General features: G+C 42.5%; 1 protein-coding gene across 10 annotated transcripts in view; it reads left to right on the forward strand.

Annotated features, from left to right (window-relative positions):
- Positions 1-7,074: 7,074 nt before the first annotated feature.
- The window catches only part of Synrg (synergin gamma), a 70,889-nt gene continuing 61,179 nt past the window's right edge, over positions 7,075-16,784 (forward strand). For 5 of the 10 annotated variants that reach the window (XM_028772500.1, XM_028772502.1, XM_028772503.1 and 2 more), the window contains exons 1-4: positions 7,075-7,112; positions 12,332-12,453; positions 13,987-14,117; positions 16,518-16,623. In XM_028772500.1, coding sequence (XP_028628333.1) covers positions 7,076-7,112; positions 12,332-12,453; positions 13,987-14,117; positions 16,518-16,623 — 396 coding nt within the window. In that variant the 5' untranslated portion in view covers position 7,075. The remainder of the gene's footprint in view (positions 7,113-12,331; positions 12,454-13,986; positions 14,118-16,517; positions 16,624-16,784) is intronic. The other 5 variants (XM_028772501.1, XM_028772504.1, XM_028772507.1 and 2 more) reach the window with 1 other exon arrangement.

The following is a 16,784-nucleotide window of genomic DNA, read 5'->3' on the forward strand; positions in this document are numbered from 1 at the left end:
GTGGGCAGGTGGGGCCGCCGAATGGGCAGGTGGGGCCGGGCGCAGGGGCGGCGGTTGCGGGGCGCGAGCGTCCTGGGGACCCGCGGGGACCGCGCTCGGGTGCAAGCGCCGCCGCACCTGCCGCGGGGCCTCGAGCGCCCGCGAGTCCCTTCCAGGTTTGCTGGGCTCGAGCTGCTGTTGGAGCGAAGGCTGTGACCGGCTAGTCACAAAGCTGGAGGAACCGTTCTAACAGTGTAGAGTATTGTCTTGCCTCTCATAGAGCGTCCTATCCGGTCCTTTTTCTTTTCTTCACGTACAAATAGGAAAATCTGAAGACCTTTGAATTAGTAATTGTCTTGAGATAGAGCTCGTCTTGTAGATAAAACTCTTAACACTAGTCTGTCTCTTTTTTTAAAAGACATTTTGAAACAAAGAGAATTCACTAAGACCAGTTATGCTCCTGTTACAACAAAAGCTTCCAGACTTTATTGAGCGCCTTGTAAAAATAAAAATCTGTTCTTTGTTATATTTCAAATAATTTTTAGCCTGTGTTTCATTTATCTAGGATAGTAAAGGGGACATTTGTAACTTTATTTTCATTTAACGAAATGTTTGAATTCAGAAAGTCTGCACCCATTTCTATCATGACTCAGTTTGTGTTTGTTTAAGTAGCTAACATACTGCATGCACATTCCAAGATAAAATTAGCTTTATAATTTTAAATATCCTAAGGTATCTTTGGAAAGTGAAGTGTTTGGGTTTTTTTTTCATGTATAATTTAATTTTGGAGTCACACTCCAAATGTGTAAAAGATTTTAAAGTTATCACCTCTTACAGGTGCATATGTGATACTGATATTGATATATATGTGTGTATATACATATATATATCTATATATACACGCACACAAACATACACACATATACACACACTCATTCACGGAAGGAAAAAAGCCGTCACTTGAATAAAGCAACTGTGTGTGTGTGGCCGAGTTTTCCACTTCCTCTATACAGTCTGACTTTCAACTTAAAATGTTTTTCTTCCTTCTCTGTTTTTGTCAATGTTTCATTAGGGTTTTTCATTAGTGGTCATTAGAAATCGCTTTTGCCTGCAGAATAGATACATGATGACAATTTCTAAAGTGGCATTCCTAAATGACATTAATCAAATGTATGATTAATAATGGGACCAGTCCTAGAAAATTACAAAGAATTTTATGTTTTAGGCACAAATGTTTTCTTTAAAAAAAAAAAAAGGAAGAACCCTGGGTACAGAAAAATTAAGTGCATTTCTCAGTTTTGTTTATAGTATTTTAATGTCACTGGTCCAAGCAGCTGCGCTGCTGCTTACCTAAAATCCAGCTTTGAGGAGATATAGGCAGGAAGATCAGGAGTTCAGACAGGCTCAGCTATATGGAGAGTTTGAGATCAGCCTGGGCACCCTGAGATCCTGTCTTAGGGAAAAGAACATGGACAATAAACTCCACTCCAACAGGTACCAAATATATAGAGGGACAGAAAGTGGTTACAGTGGTTCTTTGAAGGGTATTTGGCATTACATTTATTAGATACTTTCTTGGGCTAAGAAACTGTACTCTGGAATATTTTGGTTTGGGGAAAGCAATGCTAAGAGCTAAAGTTACCTACGAGGAAGCTAACAAAGTGGCAGAGTATAACTGGAGAAAAGCAGCCGCCAGCACTCTCTAAGCTTTCAGTGGGAAAGAGAAATGACCAGCTGGAACTGATCCTAAGGCCTGCTTTCTGCCTTAGATACTAGTTCTTAAATACTTTCTTTTAGCTACTTAGTTTCCTAAAAGGTTGGTTAGCCAAAGGCAGCCACATGCAAACAGCCCCTTTTGCTCAATACGCCAAATGGACTATCCTAGAGTAAATGCTCTTATAAACGACAACATTTGCCTTTAACCAAGTAAAGCAACAGTTGAAAACAATCTGGGTGAGTCTTTAGTGACCCCACTTGTAGTCATGTGTAATGACTGTAAAGTACTGATTTGAGAATGTTGTTTATTTTGTGACAGTATCTTTTATTAATTTAGCTCAGGCTAGAGTTGAACAAATAGCTCAGGGCAGCCTCAGATTTGTGATCTGACTATCTCAATCTTACTAATGCTAGGTTTGCAAACTCCACTACACAGAGCTAAGTATCATTAGTCTTGATATGGAAATTCTCAACCTGTGGGTCCTGACCCCTCTTAGGGGTCACAAATCAGCTAGTTACATTGTGATTCATAGCAGTAGCAAAATTACAGTTATGAAGTAGCAGTAAAATAATTTTATGGTTGGGGGTCACCTCCATGCAAAGAACTGTATTAAAGGGTCACCACATTAGGAATGCTGAGAACCACTGCCCTAATGGAATCAAAAAAACTCAAGACAGGCCCCAGTGCTCAGATTGTTCACAAAGTAACCTTAGTACTCTGCCTCCCTGCCCTGCTCTCTTACAAGCTCTGTGGGTACTTTTTGTCTCTCCATCCTCTGCTGCTTCTTGCCTATCCTGGCATGAAGTATTTGTGAGTTCCACCAAAATGCACAATAGTGAGGTTGATTTTCATCTGCACCAGGAGGAGGGGAAGGAGTTGAGATTGTCATTAGGGGAGTGAGAGAGTTGGGGACTGGCAAATGCTGTGGGAAGAACACATCTGCAGTGCTGGATCGGCTGCTCTTGGATGGAAAGGAGAGTTTGATGTGATAAAAAAGAAACAGAAAGTATGCTCTATCCAAAAGGCCATGAGAGGGAACCAGAGCTCTGACCCACAGAGGAATCGTACTGGTTTAAGCTGGGGTGTGCATCTCCTGACAGGATCTTTACTGAATTTGCCTCTCACCAGTATCAGAAAGCAGAGCCTGAGGCTGAGGAGATCCATTGAGAAGACTGTTTAGGAGCCCAGGCCTGAGACACGAAAGCCCGTAGCTAATGTAGGTTAGTAGCAAAAGGCTTGTAACAAGCAGAGCTCCGGGCCTGAGACTTGGCAGCATTTAGCAGTTAGCGTTTGTCCCTTCAAATCAGATTCTTGGAAGCTCAGTTCATTTGAACCCACCCCATCCCCGACCTTCCCGAATGCTTAGCTGTCTTATCAGCATCTTCCTGCTTATCGGGGCGTCTTAGCTGCTTGTCTAGCCAGTCTAAGAATTAGTTGTCCGGGCCTACGTGGGGGTGGAGCTTGCTGCCAAGCACAATGGGACTCACATAGTACAAGGAGAGAACCAACTCCCCCAGGCTGTCCTTCCACCTCCACTCTGACAGCTACACACACACACATACACACACACTAAATGTAACAAAAGAGAATGGTAGGGGCTAGAGAGATGAGCACTCACATGGGGGAGGAGGCTCAGAACTGCCTTTAAGTCCAGCTCCAGGGCATCTGATGCCCTCTTCTGGCTTCCTTGGCTGTCCAGACACAGAAACACAAAGGAAAAGAAAAGCATTAAATTATTAAATATTTTGTAATAAAAATGCAGGGATCACTAAGCAACATTGAGTTGTTACATTTTTACTAGAGTCACATCAGTACAGTTGCTTTGTTCTTACATGTGTTTAATTTTTCAAGTAGGTTTTAAAATCTATAACAGATATTTTTAAATCATATTTTATATTTATTAATGTGTGTGGGTTTTGCCTGTATGTGTGCACCATACATATGCCTGGTGTCCTCAGAAGAGGGTGACAGATACCCTGGAAATAGAGTTAGGGGTGACCATGAGCAACCATGTGGATGCTGGGAACTGAACCCAGGTCCCTCACAAGAGCAGCTCACTAACCATCCCTCCAGCCCTGTAATACATCTTATATCTTGTCTCTGTGGTTGCCTTAATTTGGGGCCTTGACAAATGCTGGGTTCTGTGTCCTCACTTGACAGGGGAGGGAGCAGACAGGTAGGGTAAGAAGGGGACTACACTGGCTAAAAGAGAATAGAACTCACTCCAAGTTTTACTAAGCCACTCCACCATACTGGTGACTTGAATCTTTAAGGCAGGTTTGGCAAAATCTCAACTGACGGCCTACTTAACTGTATTCCTTGCTGCCGAGCTTTTCAATCTTGATAAGTTTAAGTAGTGTCTTTTAAAACCAACCATCACCAGCACTGTCCTTGAACTGTCCAGTGAATGGCAGGGTGGCACACACCCATAGTCCTACTATCAGGAGATAAGACAGGGGGATGGTTTGAGCCTAGAAGTTTTGTCTTAGACAACCCAGTTAACATGAGATTGTTATTGATTCTTGTATATTATTAAAAAGGGCTGACTCTTTAGGCCTGCTTGTCAGCCACAGGATTCACCAGTAACTAGCCCATCTACAAAAGCCAGATGGATGTCTGATTAGAATGCTAAACCATTTTGTCATTAAAAGGAACAAAACAAAACACTAAGACACTGTAGAACCATGGACTCTAAAGCTGATATTTTAGGGTTTTTTTCCTGTGAGTGGGAGGATGACTTCAGGGTTTTTTGTTGTTGTTTTCTTAAAGCGAGAGTTCCTGAATTTGACATTCATTTTCTGGTGCCTACTAACTTACTCTAAAGCCTCTCAGGAGCATCTTGGAATCTGAAATTGAGAGACTTTCCCAGCCAGGAGGTTTCCTCTCTGGAGCTGAAGAGATGGGGCAGTGGTTAAGAGCACTGGCTGCTCTTGCTGGGATATTGGGTTTGATTCCTAGACCCATGTGTTGGCTTGTAAGCAGTTGTAAGTGCCACAGGATCTCACACCCTCTTTTGGCCTTCATGGGCACTGCATACTTCTGGTGTGTAGCTGCACATGCAGCCAAAACACCCCTACACATAATTTAAAAAAAAGCCTCCCCCCTTTCCTGATTTGTCCCCTTTCCAGTCTCAGCGAAAAGGACCAGTTCCTCAAACCAGCTCCCTCTCACTTGTTAGTCCTGTTCCTTCAAAACTCTAGTTTTCCCTGTCAGTAAGGATGCCATGTTTTCTTCCCTTTGCTGGCTGAAACCACCCACTGGAAGACCATCATTTTCAAGGTGGTGGCTTTTTTCCCTCATCTTCTGGACAAGCTTCTCTGAGCAGTAGACACTGGCAGCTACTTTCTTTAATTCAGTTCTGAGCTGCTCCCTGCCTCAGCAGCCATTCTCCCCTCGGTTTCCAGAGTGAGACTCTGCAAGGTTGCCTGTAGTGACCTCTTGCTACACACATGCGCCAACTTCCTTGCTTGTATTATGCATTCAGTGGTTGGTTTGTTGTTGTTTATAACCTTAATTTAAAAGATTTATCTCAAGTACTGGATTTTTCCAGGTCTTCTAAGTTTGAGTAACATTTCTTTCCCTCCCTCCCTCCCTCCTTTCCTCCCTCCCTTCCTCCCTCCCTCCCTCCCTTCCTTCCTTCCTTTCTTTCGACAAGGTCTTTCTACATAGCCCTGGCTGTTCTAGAACTCACTATGTAAACCAGGCTGGCTTTGAGTTCTCATTGGGATCCACCTGCCTCTGCCTCCTGAGTGCTGAGACTGTAGATATGCACCGGCGTACCCAGCTTGAGTAACATTTCTAATTGCCTGTTGGGTTGCTCTTCTGAGTCTCACCTCCAGCACCTTTCTCTCCAGGCCTGTGCGCTGGGCTTCCACAGCCAGCACAGAGCAGCCCAGTCCTTGCAGATGTCCAGTCAGCGTCCTCCTCTGTGTTCTCTGTGTTCCCACTGTTCCCCATCCTGGCAGCTACCAGTTCTCTCCAGTCTTTGCTTTTCATAGCTCCTGCCCACTTCCTTCCCATCCCTCCTGCCTTGTTCAGCACTCCTTTTACACCACTCACTAAGAACGTTGTGGTATCTTCTTGGCCAGTTCTTACTTCAAGTCTTTCCATATACTGCCATTAAAGTACCCTCCCCAAAAAAAGTACTCTGTGGCATGCTGTTCTTCTCAGAATGTCTGATAGCAGAGATGTCACACACATCTAAGCCACAGTGGCATACCATTTCACACCCATCTGTGTGTGTGTGTAACATATTATATATAAATAAATTGTAAATATATATATATGTTATATATACAATATATGTTATTTGTGTTTTAGTTAATTTTAGTTAAACCTAATTTTCATTAAACTAAAACTTTATATATAACATAGTTAAACTAACATTTTATATATAACATATATAAAACATATGTGTGTTACATATAATATGTAATTTATATTATACATTATATATTAGATATGTGTATATGTGTGTATATATATGTGTGTGTGTATATTTATATATGGCAGATGGTTCTGTGCATAAGAGCACTGGCAGTACTTCCAATAACCTAAAAATTAATCATTGTTTTCTGAGCTCTTAGTATTTGGACCTTGATTAAACAGTTGGCACACTTACCCTGTGGTACAATGATTTGCCTGCACCTGTGTACTCAAGATTGTAAGCTGCTTCAGCCCTTTTATGTAGTAGATGCTCATTAAATGTTTACTGAACGGACATAAATTCTCCATCATTTTGTAGATGGAGAAATTGAAGTTCAGGGAGATCACAAGGTGACAGAGGCAGGACTTAGTGTCAGGGCCTTCTGTTTTCTATCTCACATAACCCCCTTCAAAAGTTCCCTTCATGCCAGGCAGTGGTGGCGCATACCTTTAATCCTAGCACCTGGGAGGCAAAGGCAAAGGATTTCTGAGTTCAAGTCCAGCCTGGTCTACAGAATGAGTTCCATGACAACCAGGGCTACACAAAGAAACCTTGTCTCGGAAAAAAAAAAAAGAGGAAATTTAATCTTTATTAATATTAATAATTCTGGAGCTGGAGAGATGGCTCAGCATTTAAGAACATTTGCTTCTCTTACAAAAGACCTGGATTTAGTTCCCAGCACCCACATGACAACTCACAAGCATTTGAAACTCTAGTTCTAAGGGATTCAATGCCCTTTTCTGGCCTCCATTGACACCAGGCATGCATGCAATACACAAGCAAACATGCAGGCAAACACACATGTAAATTTTTAATATATTAATAAATCATCTCTGTACTACTGAACTGATGCCAGGCTCTGTCTAACTCTTTGATTTGTGTAAGAATTGGACTTTGTTTGAAATCTTCTAAAGATGAAGATACTGATGTATTTGTATTCTGCTTTCAGCTTCATGTTTCCTGTTGCAGGTGGAATGAGACCCCCTCAAGGTATGTGAAAGCTTACATCTCTTTGTCAGTAATGGAATGGCACCCAGGGCTAGGCTCATACATGCTAGGCAAGCACTCTGTCATAAGCCACAGTCTCAGCCCCCAAACTGAAGCTGTTCTCCACTGTTTCCTAACTTAGAGTTAAATGGGTAAGTTAAAGATAAGTTAAATTGCTACCCAATGAAGTAAAATTTCTTTTAAGTTTTAACTCTGTATGTTACTTTCTCTTAAAATTTCTTTTAAAGACAGGCTGTGGCACAGGCCTTTAATCCCAGCACTTGGGAGGCAGAGGCAAGCAGAGCTCAGTAAGTTGGAAGCCAGCTTGGTCTATAAGAGGAGTTCCAGGACAGTTGCACAGAGAAACCCTGCCTTGAAAAACAAAACAACAGCAGGGCAGTGGTGGTGCACGCCTTTAATCCCAGCACTTGGGAGGCAGAGGCAGGCAGATTTCTGAGTTCGAGGCCAGTCTGGTCTACAGAGTGAGTTCCAGGACAGCCAGGGCTATACAGAGAAACCCTGACTCAAAAAACAAAAAGAAACAAAAAACAAACAAACAAAAAACCCAACAACAACAAAAAACAAAACAACAACAATAATAATAGAGAATTATTTTTTAAATGTTTAGTTTAGACATTCCTGATATCTCCCAAACTTACTCATTCATTATATTAGTAAGTTATTATTTAACCTCAGAGGTGAAGGAAAATTTCAGGGAAAGAATATTAAGAACAAATGATAACATTGCAACAGGCTGCAACTCTCTTGTCTTCTTCTGCCTTCTCTATGCCAGAGGGCAAGAGCCGTGTCTTGTCCTCTCCAGTGTCTCCAGCACCCTGCCTGCATGTATGATAGAATCCATGTAGATACTGGTTAAATGAATAAATGAATCTCTTTAGTGTCTTATTCATGTTTCTCTCTGTATGTCATGGTCTTATTTTAATAATGTACAAAAAGAAGATCTCATATTCTGATTTAAACGTATCTAAGTCTTAACCCAGTGATAATACACACCTTTAATTCCAGGACTTGAGAAACAGAGGCAAGCAGATTTTTATGTTTGAGGCTGGGCTGCCAACCAGGCTACATAGTGAGACTCTGTCTCAAGAAAGAACAATATTTATGCCTCAGCCAGCTATGGTGGCATATGCCTGTAATCCTAGACTTTGGGAGGCTGAGGCAGAGTTGTGAGTCTGAGCCAGCCTAGACTACATAGCAAGACCCTATCTCAATAAAGATAGACAGACAGACAGACAGACAGACAGATGGAATAAAAAAGATTTGAGTCTCAGTTCTATCCCTGGAAATCTCTCTGTTGGGTAAACCCCATCTCTTGGTTATAGGACTGGATGGAGTTCACTGGTATCAATTTTAGCCATACCTCATTGATGGCTGGAGTTGGGAGATAAAATTTTGGCTCATTCTGCTATAAACAAAACTTGAGGGAGGAATTTACCTACATTTGTCTTGCTCCTTTCTTCAGTTCCACTGCCTTCCTTCCGCTCTACTCCCCTCAGCCCCCAGCCGTCTTTGAAAAGTGGCCCTTCTCACAGAGCCAGTGCTGGTTGGCTATGGTAGACTCACTGGGGAAACAGGAACTCCTGGGTCACCGGCAGAGATGAGAGATAAGGGCACTCCAAGCAGATGGAAGCAGCTGACTCTGACTTTGTCTCCATCAGTGGGAGAGGTTGAGTTTCAGGCCAACTTTCCAAGGGTCAGTTATATTCTTTTCACTTCGTGTGTGTGTGTGTGTGTGTTTCCTAAGCCAGCTGTGCTCAGGTGTCCCAGATTGCTATCAAATGGTCTAAGGTATTCTGTACTTACAAAACTGTGTTTGTCATCATATGTAGTTAATTGCTTTACATTTTTTAACACTTTGATGTAAAAATCCACATATGGAATACAGAAAATGAACAAAAAATATCCAAGGATTGCTTGATACTTTTATTTCTAAATGGAATTTTTAATGACATTTATTTGTGTGTGTATGTATTTATGTGTCTGTATGTATGTGTGCCTGAGTGTGTATTTGTGTATGACATGAATGTCTATGAAGGTCAGAAGAATTGTCATATCACCAGGAACTGGAGTTATATGTGGTTTTTAAGTCACCATGTGGGTGCTGGGGATTGAACCCAGGCCCTCTGTCAAGAGCAGCAAGTGCTCCTAACCATCATTTTGGAGGGGTTTATTGTTATTGTTGTTTTTAGTGATTTTTCTTTTTCAAAATTGATGTTGTTTGTGTCTGTGTATCAGTTCCGTGGCGGGTGAGTGTGTGGAGGTAAGAGGATATAGCCCATGTGAGTTGGTTCTCTCCTTCCATGAAGGTTCTAGGTATTGAACTTAGGTTGTCAGGTTTGGCAGCAAGCCCCTTACCACTGAGCCACCTCACCAGCTCTTGTTTTGTTTTTGAGACAGGGTTTCATGTGCCCCAGGCTTTTCTGGAACTCACTCTGAAGTTGAGGATGACTTTGAACTCCTGATCCTGCTGCCTCCACCTCCAGGGTGCTGGGATCACAGGCTTGTGCCACCTAGTCCAGCATGAGGGTTTTTTAAAAAGTATTTTAGAGTGGACTTTTAATCATTTGAAGACTTGAAGCACAGATCGTTTCTAAAAACATTTACAACAGCAGTGTTGCCCACAGTACCGTGTGTACTTGATCAAGGGAGAAGAGAAAACTTACTTTTCACTTTATATACTTCTATATTTTAAATGTTATACTAAATACCTAAATTACCCATTCAAAAGTAGAATGACCATTAGGACATAATGATGAGAGAGGAACAGGCTGCGTTGAGGCTATTCTGGTCACCAACGAGACCCCACAGTCTCTGTCTTTGGTGTCCTTTGAGATTCTCTATTTTGGCTATCGGTGTTGCTGTCCCCTCCCTCCCTCCCTCCCTCCCTCCCTCCCTCCCTCCCTCCCTCCCTTCCTTCCTTCCTTCCTTCCTTCAGGTCCTTGTGCTCATGGCCCCTGCTCAGAAAACCATGCCACAGAAGATGGAGCGCTGTCCTCCAGCTCCTGGCTTCCCAGTGTTCTGCTTTGCCTCATGCCCCAGCTCTTACCATGACTTCACCTGTAGGGTTTGGTTTTTTGCTTTTGTTGTTTGTTGTCTCCAGTTACAGCATGATTTCCATAGGGTGAAGCCCTGGATCTGTTCACTGCTGTGCTATTAGGATGCTGGCTGCCATGGCGTAGACCTTGAGAATTTGAACAAAGCACTGAATGGGTCAACAAGTAGTCTGCCTCTGCCAGCTGTTACCTGTCGATGCAAATGTCTATGCTTCTGAAATTAGGCAATAAGAAACATAGAGAGCAAATGATGAAACAAGAGAGATGTGCTATATTGTTCTTTCCCTTTACTGTGTAGTATATGTTTGGTTTTTGAAATAACATCTGACTTATGTATATTTCCGCCTCTAACCTCTGTCCTGCCCTAGCCTACCCAGTGCTGGAATTGCAGGTGGTTTCCACATGACAGCTTCTGTACTTCTTTCAGTTGAGTATTTGGAGGGAGAGAGAGAGAGAGAGAGAGAGAGGGAGGGAGGGAGAGAGGGAGAGAGAGAGAGAGAGAGAGAGAGAGAGAGAGAGAGAGAGAGTATGAGAATATGAGAATATGAGAATATGAGAATATGGGCTGGGCATGATGGTACATACTCTTAACCCAGCACTCAGAGGGAGACAGGCAGATCTCTGTGATTTGAGACCAGCCTAATCTGTACAGTAAGACCCTCTCTCAAAAATAAACCAGGAAGCAAAGCTTCTCATTACCTGCGGCATTGTGTTAATCAAGTTTTTACAATGTTCTTGTGGTGAACAGTGACCTGGTGATTTTTATATTGGGCTGCATTGATGATTATCCTTAGATCAGCTGCATGCAGCCCACAGGTTGTGCATGCCTGACAGAATCGATGAGATTGCAGGGTGTGGTAAAATACAAAATTAGAACATAATCTGTGCTCAAGCTATGTTTTTATTCACTGCCATGCATAAGGCATACGGAACTGTCCCCTATTATAGGAGACACTGATCATTTACTAAACCCCAAAGTGCTATTGGGAATATTTCATTGGAGAAGTTTAGGAGATTCTCATGTACTGAGATGTTCCCCATGGTTTTCCTGTCCTCATATCATGTTTGCTTCACACAACAATAGCTGTAAGTGTTCATGTAAGGCTGGGGAAGAAAAATGGCATTACTTTGACATAATACGCATTAAACAGTTTTACAGATGATAAACGAAGGTACAGAATGAAGTTAAGAAAAACAAGGAGTGGTGGTATACATCTGTAATCCCAGCTCTCAGGAAGTTAGAGACCAGCCTGGCTATATAGTGAGTTTTAGAGAAGGGGTAGGGAATCCCGGAGTGAGGGAGTGAGCAAATAACCCAATAGATAGAAAGTAACCCACTCATTTGACTTCCAGAGTTCATGGTCTTCAGTGTTATTATCTACTGTTATATAGTAGGTCACCCCAAAACTTTACAAAATAAGCATTTTGTTATTTTGTTATGTGCCTGTGAGTCAGGAATTTGAGCTTGGCTTTGCTGGCGGTTCTGGCTCAGAGCATCTTGTGAGTGGTAGTAAAGCTGTCAGGCAGAGCTGCAGTCATTGGAAAGTTTGATGGAGTGGAAAGATGTGCTGTTCCTGGGATGCAGCAGTGCCTCTCCCAGCACAAGTGCTCCAAGAAAGCAAGAAGAAGCCAACAACTAGCCGTGGGAGCCAAGGAGCGGTGCACACATCTGCAGTTGCAACTTTGGGAGATGGAGGCAGGAGGGTCTGTCAGGCCACCCCTTCAGTCACATACGATCTTCTCTCAAAAAGAACAAGGCTGGGAGTTACATACTGTCATCACCACAGTATCCTGCTAACTATACGAGGTCAGCATGAGAAGAAATGATACAAGCTTAGGAATACCAGTGAGGCAGAAATCGCTGGGTCCGTGGTGAAGACCGAGTACTGTATATAGGCCATGCACACCCACATTCAAGTTCTGCAGAACCACTATTATTTTTATTTAACAAATGAAATTCTACAGCTTGCCCAGGATTGCATAACTAAGTAGATGATGGAATTCTCACTTACACCCGTCTCATCAGGACCTTGTGCTCTTTCCATTGTAACATACAGTTTTTCAGTTAGTGAGTCGTCTGGATGTTCCAGTTTGAAGGAAAGAAACCTTCTAACATGTTGACTTTAATAAAGCCTTGGTGTTTTCCAGCAGGCCTGATTCCAATGCAACAGCAAGGATTTCCTATGGTCTCTGTCATGCAGCCCAATATGCAAGGGATGATGGGAATGAACTACAGCTCTCAGATGTCCCAAGGACCCATTGCAATGCAGGTACTTGCTTCTTAGTTGATAGTTTATCAAGTTATTGCTTGTTTCTGGGGATCTACGTGTCAAGAGCAATGTCTTGATGTTGTCTTTAGCAATAGTTTGCATTTTTAATGGAGTTTTATTATATGTGGGTTCAAAGGATCCCCTTTGTCTTGGCCTCCCAAGTAGATGGAATTGTAGATGTATGCTATTTACAGTTCAAACTCAAAGACTCACACGTGGTAGGGAACTATCTTCATCACTTTTCTATTGCGGTGGTAAAACACTATGATGAAGAACTTATAAAAGAAAGTGTTTTTTAGGTGCTTACAATTTCAGAGGGCAATTCCATGACCATTGTGGTGGGAAACATGGCAGCAGGGAGGTTGGCGGGCGGGCACTGCAGCAGAAGCTGACAGGTAACATCCTTATCCACAAGTGGGGGGCAAATAAAAAGAGCTAGCTGGGAATGATGCTGGGATTTGAAGCATCAAAGCCTGCCCCATGACACACCCCCTAATCCTTTCCAGATAGTTCCACCAACTGAGAACCAAGCATTCAAATCTATGAGCCTATGGGGGCCATTCTCAGCGAAACCACCACAGTAATTATTCTAAACAAAATGAATGTTAGGTATTGGAATTAGCAGAGTAGACAGTAGAACTATGTGTTCTTTTGTTCTGGAACTATATTTTTTTATGATCTAAGAAATAAAAGCTGAAGTAGAAAAATCTTGATAGGGAACTCAAAATTATAAAAAGTGACACAGCAGATTGAAGAAATTTCAGAAAAAAATGCTGTTTTTGTTACTCTGACTAAAGACTTTGTGAGTGAATATTGTGCTGAAGAATTCTTATTTCTGGATGCTTCCGATAAGGGTATATTATTGTATTGATATATAAATTGCTATTGATTAGATCTGCTATTTTCTGTAAAAGTTTAGGTTATTAATGGCTATGATATGAACATCAAAATATTTATCTTTTATTGGATTTTTATTTATTTTATGTATATTAATGTTTTGCCTGCCTTTATGTTTATGTGTCACGTATGTGCCTGGAGGCTGCTGAGTGCAGAAGAGGCCATCCAATCCCTAGAACTGGAGTTACAGATGGTTACAAGACATCATGTGGGTGCTGGGAATCAAAGCCAGTTCTTCTGCAAGTGCAACTAATGAACCATCTCGCCACTCCAGAATATTCATTATCTTATAACTACTGGGGATTAAGTTCAGCATTACCTGTGGGATGACTGCCATATGCCAGGGTATTCACTGATAGTGGGAAAACACACATGCATACCTATGCCATGAGGGCTACTGAACACACCGGAGTATAACTACATGTTTCTACACACAGCCTGAAGGAGCTTATACCAATGGTGTCCTCTGATTCTAAAGGAATGTTCAGCCTACTTTTTTTTTTAATATTTCACTAGAATATATCATATATCATATATCTTACTAAGAAAAATACTATGAAGTAATTTTGAAAGTTGCTTTTTCAATAATTAAAAGAAAACCCATGTGTTATTTAATCTGTTGCCTGTTTCTTCTAGGCAGGAATACCAATGGGGCCTATGCCAGCAGCGGGTGTGCCTTTCCTGGGTCAGCCGCCTTTCCTGAGCATGCGTCCTGCAGGCCCACAGTACACTCCAGACATGCAGAAGCAGTTTGCAGAAGAGCAACAGTAAGAGACTCCCAGGGCCCAGGGGTCAGGGTTACACTGTAGCCGCTACTCTATAGATTGTTAAGTATTCTGTAATATGAAGCCGAAGGGAATACATTCTTAAGGAAACTTTAAAAATAGGCTTGTTTGTTGTTTGATTTTGAGACAGGGCCCTTTGAATACTTCTATAAGAAGTTTAGAGCCAACCGAATAATGTGGCACTTACCTGTAAACTGACCTCTCCCAAGGTTCAGGTGAGAGAGATGTGAGTTTAAGGCCAGGTAGGACAATAGACAACAAAACAAAAAACAAAATATGTTGGTTCCAAAAGGGCCCTTACACATCTTTTGTTTCAAACCTCATGTTTTCTCTCTGAGGGAGGGGAGAACCAGAGAAGCAGTTTGTCAACCCAGGTTACAAAGACAGTAACAAAGCTGGTTGTCCCCCAGACTCCTTCCTGCTCCTCAGAGCATGGCTTTTGCTCCTGGAGACACTGTCTTCCTTCCCAAGGAAATTTCCTATATGTTTGGTTGGTTTTTATCTTTTTGTTTGTTAGTTTTGATTTCCAGAATCAGAGTACCAAAAAAGACCCATGTGGCCATGAATTTGCAGTATTTGTGCCCAGCCCTTGCAAATGCTAGGCTTATAGGTTTTTGTCTCTAGATCCAGCTTCCTACATTGATTGGTGTTACTGCTGCTGTTTGATGGTACCATACTAACTGCTAGGCATGGGCTTTACCACAGAGCTACCTCCAGCCCGCAGATTACTTTCTTATATACAGAACAAAGCATGATTTTATGTTCATCTGCCTCCCTGGTTTTTGTAATTGCTCAGCACACCAAGATTGTTTCCTCTGATGCTGGTGAGACCGTCTAGGAGTGCAGGAAGGGGTTCATGTTCTCTGCTAATTAAAGAATTGAAAAGCAAGAAAGAAATAATGTTGGAGATCTTGTGGAATCTCAGCAGAGCCATCATATGGTACCTGGGGAGTTGGGGTCCCCTCTTGGGGTTCTTAGCCATTCTGATAAGAAATGGACACAAAGAAAATTTTAAGGATCAATCAGAAGCTTAAGGACAGTGTATTAGAGTGTAAAAGAAAAACTCACGAGCAGGCAAGCTGTCACTCTCACTCCGCCTGGAGTAGAGAGAGGATGAGCTTGTCATAGTGACAGGCAGCCATGTGGCAGGGCAAGGGAACCTTAGAAACAGCAAGGAAGCCCAAGGTGTTAGGGAGCTTAGCTCTGGCTAGAAGAAAAAGACAGAAGAGAAGGAAAAAAAAAATTACATCTTTCTGAGTCAAGCCTCAGAAAGATGGGCACCTTGAAGGGACTGCAACAGGAGGAGGGGATTCTGGGAAGGAAAGGCATTATCTTAGGGTTCAAGACACCATGACCGAAGCAACTCTTATAAAGCAAAGCATTGAATTGGGGCTGGCTTACAGTTTGAGAGCTTTAGCCCATTATCATCATGGCAGGGAGCATGGCAGCATCCAGGCAGACATGGCGCTGGAGAAGGAGCTGTGAGTTCTGCACCTTGATCTGAAAGCAACAGGAGACTGCGTGCCACTCTGGGTGTGGCTGAGCCTCGGAGACCCCCAAGCCTGCTTCCACAGTGGCACGCTTCCTCCGTCAAGGCCAGATAATAGTGCCACTCTTTATGGCCAAGCATCGAAACACGTGACTCCACGGGGCCACAGCTATTCAAACCACCATGGGAATGGCATCTGTCTTTAACTAATGGTTTTAAAAATATTTTTAAATTAAGCATAATCACACACACCACGCACGCCCTTCTCTTTCCTCCCTGAGTACACTTCTTCCCTCCTGTCTATACCTCCCCCACCCCTGCTCTCTCAAATTCATGGCCGCTTATGTGCAACCTACTCAGTCCATTTAGTTCCCCTTGTATGTATATAAATTCAGAGCTGACCGCTTGGTCTTAGGTGACCAATTGGAGAACTTTCCCTTAAAGTGAACCTGTCTTCCTGGGGTGGTCCCAGAGCCAAGGTTCCTGGCCTTACCTTGTTGGGTTAATCCTTAAGGAAGCAGACAAAGGATCCTTTGTCTCCACCTAGAGGTGGGTTTCCCTCTTCACACTTGGATGATGTGTGGTGTGCAGAGGCCCCAGGTTTCATGCCCCTACCTTCCCCCTCCCAAAAAAAGGATACGCTCTTTGCCTTGCAAATTAGGTAAGGAATAAAAGCATAAATGTAAATTAAGTGAATCATTCTGTAGATTGATTTAAAGTATTTTAGAGCTAGTTTACAGAAGAAACAGATTGTCATAAGAGAATTACATATAATTAGGAGTAAAGATTATAATTCTAGAAATGCAAGTTGGTATTGCTGAAGCTGACAGTATAAATCAGAAAGTAGCATTACTCCCTGAGGCTGAATGTTGATGTAATTGTTTTCCCTTCAGAAAACGATTTGAACAGCAACAAAAGCTCTTAGAAGAAGAAAGAAAAAGACGTCAGTTTGAAGAGCAAAAACAAAAGCTCAGACTTCTCAGTAGCGTGAAGCCCAAGGTGATGCCCCCGCGGTCTCCTCCCAGGGCTGGCTTGCCCTGTGCATGCCTCCTCACTCAGGCAGCCTAAGCTGGGCTACAGTGGATTTCCTTACATCATGGTTTGCCTGAGTCCTAAAGGGAATTGTTTTTCTTTTTCTCTACAGATCTCTATTGGGCCAT

The sequence above is a fragment of the Grammomys surdaster genome, unplaced genomic scaffold, assembly GCF_004785775.1.
Source record: "Grammomys surdaster isolate TR1022 unplaced genomic scaffold, NIH_TR_1.0 213, whole genome shotgun sequence".
Taxonomy (NCBI): Eukaryota; Metazoa; Chordata; class Mammalia; order Rodentia; family Muridae; genus Grammomys; species Grammomys surdaster.